The following is an 8,432-nucleotide window of genomic DNA, read 5'->3' on the forward strand; positions in this document are numbered from 1 at the left end:
CGAAAAATATCGTTTTAGTTTTTTTTTCCTAGCAAAATTATAGTAGTGTTTTTTTAATTGATTGAGAATTATTTGGTATCGTCCCGCAACGCGGGCGGGGTATCAACTAGTAAGTTTACAAAAGGGGGCTAAAACAAACAGTTGGTTTTAAAGATTCTCGGGACAACCCTCAACCAACTATTGTTGTGGTATTATAACAGCAAAAAAAACATATCACAACTTTATGTCTTTTATATATATGATCTTTCTATTATATTTTAATTTAATTCTGTACTTTTCTTATATTTAAATTTAAATGATATAGTGTATTTTCATAATTCGTAATGGTGGCATGCTATCCTGCTTTAGTAAAAGGAAAATGAGAGGAAAGAATATGATGATTAATGTTACTTAAAATTGGGAATGGATTACTAAATCATAATTTTTAACTTATACCAAGTTCAATTATATATGAATCCCTATCATATACTATCATTGATTTTAACCACCATTTTCATAGAAGTATTTTATGATCTGTCTGTAAGGACAGAAGTTAAGCTTTCAACTATGTTTGGTATGTAGCTTTTAGCAGCTTCTAGCTTTAATCTTTTAAAAACAATAAAAAACCTTGTTTGTTTGAAGGAGCTTGTATCTTTTAGGTTAGAAGATTGAAGCTTTTGGTTGAACGCTCCTACTAGTAGCATTTAGAAGGAGCTACAAGTTTTTAGGAAAAAAAAAATGACTTTTAATCTATGAAGATAATGAACTTTTTAATGCACAAACTTTTTAAGTTTTTAGTTATGTTCATTTTGGTCATTTTATACATTTTATTAAAAGTTTCAGCTACTCTGCCAAATACCAAATATATATAAAAAACTACCAGCTAACAGCTTTCAGCCACCAGCTACTTTTGCCAAACATACCCTTAGTGATTTTCGGTTGTGGGTAGGTCACTAGGTTGTAAATATTGGGAGTCCCTCAACATTTAATTCTCAGCGGTGTAAGGAGTGCCCCACTCAAGGAGAGTAGTCCTCTCTCCACCCCAGCCAATCATACTCGTCCGTGTCAACTCTCCTCTCCACTCTCATTTTGTACTCAAACATAAGGGGTGCTCCACCCAAACAATTTTTTTTAAAGATAAAATGTGATTGGTTGAAATATATTGGGGTCCACCATTAACCCCCCCCCCCCCCTCTCTCTTCTCTCCCCTCGCACGGTGACTACTCCCCGAATGATTGAGTTTACCGCGAGGTGAAGGGGGTTGGAGGCGGTGTTCCCACAAGGGGAGTAGTCCCCTCTTCCCCTTCACCGATGGTGCCCCGTACACCCTAAAAGACGTGTAATGTAAAAGGGTGGGTCTATTCTCACACCCTAAAAATCTATTTCAAGACTCACCGACTCGTATAGGTCTATACGAGGATGTATATGCGCAAAAGTCAAAAGTCAAGGCTGTAGATATCAGTTCTTGTCTGGCGGTTGGACCTATACTCCTCGCATAGGTCTATACAGGGCGTATAGCCCCCGTATAAGCCTAGACTTCGCATATTGAAGGGTTTTTCTTTTCAAACCTTTTTATACAATATTTAATCGTTTTAACAAAGTTTTATAAATATTTAATTATTTTTTAAATTAAAAACATTTTAAAAATTTTATCGTGTAATATAGGCCCAGTATATGCCTATAGGTATAGTATAGGTGTAGTATAGATATGGGTATGGGTATGGTATGGTATGGGTAGGGTGTGGTATGGTATAGTATAGGTGTAGTATCTTGTATCCTAACATATTATACTATATGATATGATACTACACAATACGATACGATATTATATAATATAATATGATGCGACACGATACGATACTATACAATATGTTAGGATATGATACGATACTACATCTATACTATATTATACTAGACTATACCTATAATCTTATATTATACTATACAATACCTATATTAAACCTATACTACACCTATAGACCTATACGGGAGCTATATTACACCTATAGGCCTATACGGGACCCAGTGTTTTAAGAATCGTTAGGCGCTAGTCGGTCGGTGGGTTACCAACTATCGATTAATCGAGGTTAATAGGGATTAATCGGATGTGGATTTTTGTATGTAATTTTTAGTTATATAAATACACACACATTTTTATATGTAGTTTTTTTTTTTAAATATAGACATGTTTTAACCACTCATTGACCCATTTCTTTTAGTAATTGACGGGAATTTATAAGGTTTGCTCGAAATTTGGTCGGGATCTGGCCAAATTTGGCCAGAATAGGACCGCCATTGACCGCCTAGTGATTAATCGGCAAACCTCCGATTAGTGATTAATCGGCAACTAATCGAAGACTAGTCGAGATTTTTACAACCATGATGGGACCTATACTACACCTATACTATACCACATGATACATGTACCAAACATATACTATACCAATAGGCATATACGAGGCATACACGGGACTTATACTACACGATAAACTCTTAAAAATGTTTTTAATTTAAATAATAATTATTTTTTTTTTCTAAAACTTTGTTAAAACTATAACTTATTGTACAAAAATATTTGCAAAAAATAAAAATAAATACCCTTCAATTCTCCTAGTATATACGGGGAGTATATAGCCCCATACGAGGCTTATAATATTGGGACCTATACGCCCAGGATATAGGTCCAACCCGCTAGACAAGATCTGACACATGGGTGTCTCAATAATACGACCCAATGTAAAAAATTATAAACATTAGAGGAAACGACCGCTGCTAAGAATTTCAAGTACTTTGGGTATTCTTCCACCTTGACAAGTTGAAAATTACAACAGTTTTATACAGGAAACGAGCCATGAGTTGGGCCGGGTGATTACAGGATGAAACCTCAACCAAACATAAAACCATGTAAATACAGCTACAACATACCAAACCCGTGGCGTGTTGGAAAAATCAAACTGAAGGGAATCTTTTTGTGTTGCGTAGCAGATCTAGCTCTTCAAAAAATCCTTTAAAGAAAAGGGTGACACTACATCCTGTATCAAGAACATATATGGATTATGTATTATCTTTTAACGGGTCATATGGGCAAGTGGCGGCAGGTGTTTACCTTTCCGAGATCTCCACTCAAGCATTGTCTAACAACAGTTGCCTGTTGTATGATCCTTTCTAGTTCGGAATAACTTGGCATGCATGCATGTGCTGACAATAACATGAATCAGATGAGTTAAAAGGTATTATAATACAACACCAAAACTTAATAAACAATTACACGTGTAGGATGCGTAAAACATGATATTTAAAAAAAATTGTAAAATGTCATTTTCGTCCCTGAGGTTTGGCCAATCTTACGACTTTCGTCCAAAGGTTTGTTTTCCAGCATCTGGATCCAAAAGGTGTGAAATCTTGCCATTTTCATCCGACTCGTTAACTCCATCCATTTTTCTCCATTAAATGAGGGATATTTCAGTCTGTTTAGACATTTTTTCATTAAAATAAAAAACAAACACTATTAAGAAATAAATATACACCTCTGTTGACTTTCTAGTTATGACTTTTCTTATAAACATTAACAAATAGGTAAAAGGACTAAAATACCCTTGACTTAATGTTAAAACATGGATGGAATTAGCGAGCCGGATGAAAATGGCAAGATTTTAAACCTTTTGATCCAGATGTAGAATTACAAACCTTTGGACGAAAGTTGCAAAAATGGTCAAACCTCAGGGACGAAAATGGCATTTTACTATTAAAAAAATATGCACACCCAAAATTGCTCTGTTCAATTTGTCCGCAACATGTTGCCGATAATCCAAGCTAAGTAGATGAAACACAGGTGATTTTTCAGGTTCCTCGTAAGCTAGTAAGGCCATAAAATCCTACATGAACGTAAGTCATCTATTAACCAAACTAATACAATGTCTTCAATGGAAAAAAAAAAAAAAAAAAAAAAAAAAAACTTACTTCGAGCTTTTCAACATAGTCTTGCATTTTACCGAAAGGGGTCAACTTCGCTTGAGCAAATTCAAGAGCTTCTGTGCTGCCAAGTAATATGTACATTAAAATAAAATAATCTACAAAAGCTTCACGTAAAGTATTCGATCTTGTGATTAGCGTGCTCACCATTTCTTTGAGGAAATAAGTTCAACAAAACGAAGGCTTAGAAGATCGAAAAGCAGGCCCTTGTCTTTTTCAAGTAGGTCAGGAGACACCTCTTCTGTCAGTTGAATCGCCCCTAACACGTTGCCGTTTAATGCAGAGTGTAAAATTCCTGAAAAGGAAACTTATAAACGGCATATTCATGTGCAAAGGAATCAAAAGCATATTAATATACAACATACAATAAAACTGTATTGTTTGTTAATAAACACTTACGTTTTCTTTTCTCCATGTCCTCCAACTGAGCGGCAGATACTTTTAATCCAGTAGAAGCAACAAGTGATTCCACAGTGTCTTTAAAGCAGCCATGTATGAGATATGACAAGATGATATTGTGGCTATCTTTGCCATTGATTATCTGACATGTTCACAAGAGAAGTTGAAGTTACAAAAAGGAATTTTTTGGATCAAGTAGGAGTTAGGAACTACATATAAGCTATGTTGCCTTTTAAAACTACGGATAACAAAAACACAAAAAGGACCTTTTCAAGGTACAGAAAAGTGGAAATGTTCAGGGTTTGGAAGTGCAATTCATAGCCCTAACTACCTTCTTTTCCAAAAGTTTAAGTTAATAATATAAAGAGTAAATTACGTTTTTGGCCCCTGTGGTTATATCACTTTTACTATATTAGCCCAAAATAAGAGATTTTAACATATCTGCCCCCATGGTCTCTATAACTAACCATTTTGACCCCTAAGTCTAGATATTATGGGGCCAAAATGGTTAGACTTAGGGGGCAAAATGGTTAGTTATAGAGACCATGGGGGCAGATATGTTAAAAATTCTTATTTTGGGCTAATATAGTAAAAGTGATATAACCACATGGGCCAAAAACGTAATTTACTCTAATATAAATATACAGCAAAGCATAATACGAAGCTTCGAAACAAAGCACAGCATATATACAAGCTCCAAAATATGAACTTTATAAATGTTTAAGAAAAGTAACTAGAGTTAAAACTGGATATCTTTGCTACCATTTCAAAAAGCATTTGGTTATTTTGTAACATATTGATGTGTTTAACATCGCCTCAATCAACTTCTTAGTTAACAGGCTAACAGAAAAAAAAAAAGCATCATTTCCATTTAGCACAATTGTTCAAATGTTCGTTTCATACATATAATAAACAAAGCAGTATAAGTCAACTTTCGAATTTCTCTTCACTATGTGGATTCTCGACCGTTTAGAGTAAAATGGAGGATGGCCGGCCCCATAGGGCCTCAAGGATGCTTCTCACAAACACATTCATCCTCACCTTCTGAGAACAGCCTATAACATTGAAACAAAAACTGTAACAATCTTCAAAACCGCCTCGACTTTCTCAAGATCACACACGAGTAAGTCAATCCAATATTGCAAATCAAATCCCATTTTTGCATCTCTCTAGCGTCTATCAATTGCTTTAAATTACAAAGTATTGAGAGGCCAGAATATAGGATGCCATCCAACACTCCTAATAACATTGGAACAACATTTCCCTAATTTCTATATCCAGAACATATCTGACTTAGGGCTAACAATCTTTAATTCTTTCTCAACAAAAGTACAAAACTATCACACGGATGAGCAATCGGTACCGGTACTGAAAGTACCATCACCAAATTTCCAGTCCAGTTTTGAACAATTACACTCAAAATCTCGGTACTGTACCGATCCCGATAAACATAAAAAATGGGTACTGAAAAATACCGGTACCTTATAGGTCGTACCAATTTGGTACCCACTTTATACGTGTTTCGGGATTGATACAGTACCCAGATTTAGTGACTGGAAATTTGTTGATGCTTGAAATCCCAACGGCTGCCATTTGTGTGATCAGTACCGGTAGGGTACCAAGCTCACGCTAACTCAACCATCACCAAATTTCCAATCCAGTTTTGAACAATTACACTCACAATCTCAAAAATTAGGTTTTCATCCAGAGCATTATGCAAGGAAATTTCAGTAATATAAAGCTCACAAAACTCATTTGCTAATATTAAATTATGAACCCTAGATGCATAAAACCTATAGATAATCATCAACAAAAGTGCAAAATATCATCATTGGCTAAAATCAATCACAGATACTTATACTACACATCGTTGACTAACAAATCATGCATTTCAGCGGAAAAAATGATTGAAAACAAGTGGAACTTACGATTTGTTCGTATTGTTTCGGATCCACATCCATTGTTGAACCGATTTCTTCCTCTTTCATGGCAATTGCTGAATATTTATCGATATTGCAACAATAGGGGGATTGATATTTTGGGGAAATCACAACTTTTTAATGAATCAAAATTGAGTCTCCGGAAAATCTTGTATTCCGTTTCTAAGGCTTTAACGTATGTTAACTTCACCTAACCTTGTGTTCAAAAGTTTACTAACCGCAGAAAAGGGGAAAAAAAAAAAAAAAAACAAAATGAGAGTACAAATATTTTGTGTTCAGAAACGAAAAAAAAAATGTAGTGTTGTTTAGTTTCATTTAAAAAAAACATTAGGTTAATATGTTAACACATAATTCATTTAGTGTCCTTTAACACAAGGAGGAAGTGGCATACAATGCTAGTTAACATGTCATGTCATTGTTAACAATCTAAATGTTAGAGTACACCTGATGACCTAATTGTCAAAATGATTGCTTCGCAATAATTAAATATATAATTATATCATGTTTTCGTCGATTAAATTATTTTTTTTCTTTTGAAATATTAAGCAAACAAAAGGGTAAATTACACATTTTATCCTTTATATGTGTACCAGATTGCAACAATAGCCTTTAATTTCAATAATTACAATCACAATCTTTTATTTGCCAAACTCGTTACACCCTAGGTCCTTTAACACTAACCCAGTTAAAATTTTCAGTTAACTCTATGTACATGAGGGCAATTTGATCATTTTCGCGTTAAAAATGCATTGTGATAAATAAACTAAAAGCAATTAAAAATATTCATTAATTTGTTAATATATGTATATCTATAATATATGTAAACATAACGTACACACCAAGGTCCTAAACCACTACCATCACCACCACCACCACCATCCTACCACCACCTCAACCCTCCGGCAACCACGTGCGCCACCACCATCTTTACAACAACCACCATCAACCATCACCATTATCACAAACCCCAATTTCAAAATTAGGGCTTCAAAAAAGAAAACACAATCTTACCCAAAATTCGGGTTTTTACATGGAAGACGTGGAAGATGACGACAGGTGGAAGACGAGGAGATATGGGGACGACATTCATTCATCAACCACCACCATGATCTTGGGTGGGTGGAAGACAACGGCATGCAGTTTGCCGACGGTTCAATCCGAAGAAGTCGGTTTGTCGAAAAATATCAATTTCGCCTGCTAGATTCTTAGATCAGAAGCCTGTCAGATTCTAAATTTCGTACTGATGTTGGAATCTTGATTCTGAATTTCACACTGTTGATTTATATACATATGAATATATGATTCTGAATTAATGATTTTATGTTTATGTACCCTGATTAGAAACTTTTGTTGTTGAAGATGAGTTGAGAGAGATAGTGTTAGAGAGAGAGTTTTTTATTATATCGTAATCAGATTGCAACAATGAATATTTAAAAGATGTATGAGCATAAAAGAACAATGAATATTTAAAGTATAACAATAGATTTGGACATCTCTGATTATTGGTGCTTATACATGCACTCATATAATATGTAGATCTGCGAAGGATGATTGGTGGTGACGAGATTTGCGCATGGGTTTGTGAAGACGGTGTTGGCAAGATGAGGTGGTGGCGGTAGGATGTGGTGGTAGTGGCGGCAGGATGAGGTGGTAGCAGGATGAGGTGGTGGTTAGGGTTTTAGGGTTACGAAATTGGAGAAGATGAAATGTATATGTAATTTTTATGGTTTTATTTATTAAACATTTAAATAAAAGCATGAATTGACCAGAATACCCTTAAGTGAATAAACTTAACTGAAAATTTTAATCTGGTTATTGCTAAAGGAAGTAGAGTGTAACAGGTTTTTCAAATAAAGGATTGTGACTGTAATTATTGAAATTAAAGGCTATCCGTTGCAATCCGATACAAACATAAAGGACGAAAAGTGTAATTTACCCCAAATAAAATGCCAAAATGTTGCTTGGCTAAGGTTCCCTTTGTTTTTTTCTTTTTTCTGAAAATTTCTTCTTGTTCTCTCATGTCTAAGTCACGCTAATTACGTACAGACGTTTTGGTTTGCAGAGTGTTTGTTTTCTTAAAGACCTTTCATTAGAAAACTTATGTGCATCCTCTTTTTGGTGCAGACGTGAGAAAGCCTTTTC

At 34.8% G+C, this 8,432-nt stretch overlaps 1 protein-coding gene across 1 annotated transcript; it reads right to left on the minus strand.

The window, feature by feature from the left end:
• Positions 1-2,749: 2,749 nt before the first annotated feature.
• LOC110929191 (glucose-induced degradation protein 8 homolog) lies at positions 2,750-6,567 on the minus strand. The gene is made up of 7 exons (XM_022172320.2): positions 6,279-6,567; positions 4,351-4,492; positions 4,099-4,246; positions 3,940-4,015; positions 3,743-3,854; positions 3,086-3,177; positions 2,750-3,011 (listed from the first exon to the last, which is right to left on the minus strand). The coding sequence occupies exons 1-7, from the start codon at positions 6,336-6,338 to the stop codon at positions 2,967-2,969; spliced, it is 675 nt and encodes a 224-aa protein (XP_022028012.1). The 5' UTR covers positions 6,339-6,567; the 3' UTR covers positions 2,750-2,966.
• Positions 6,568-8,432: the final 1,865 nt, after the last annotated feature.

Source organism: Helianthus annuus, chromosome 8 (genome assembly GCF_002127325.2).
Source record: "Helianthus annuus cultivar XRQ/B chromosome 8, HanXRQr2.0-SUNRISE, whole genome shotgun sequence".
Classification (NCBI taxonomy): domain Eukaryota; kingdom Viridiplantae; phylum Streptophyta; class Magnoliopsida; order Asterales; family Asteraceae; genus Helianthus; species Helianthus annuus.

Bases quoted from the DNA above. Each gene is read 5' to 3' on its own strand.
- LOC110929191 (XM_022172320.2), bottom strand. From the start codon at position 6,338: ATGAAAGAGGAAGAAATCGGTTCAACAATGGATGTGGATCCGAAACAA. The intron at 4,493-6,278 runs GTAAGTTCCACT...TGAACATGTCAG, and splicing joins CGAAACAATACGAACAAATC to ATAATCAATGGCAAAGATAG. The intron at 4,247-4,350 runs GTAAGTGTTTAT...TTTCCTTTTCAG, and splicing joins GGACATGGAGAAAAGAAAAC to GAATTTTACACTCTGCATTA.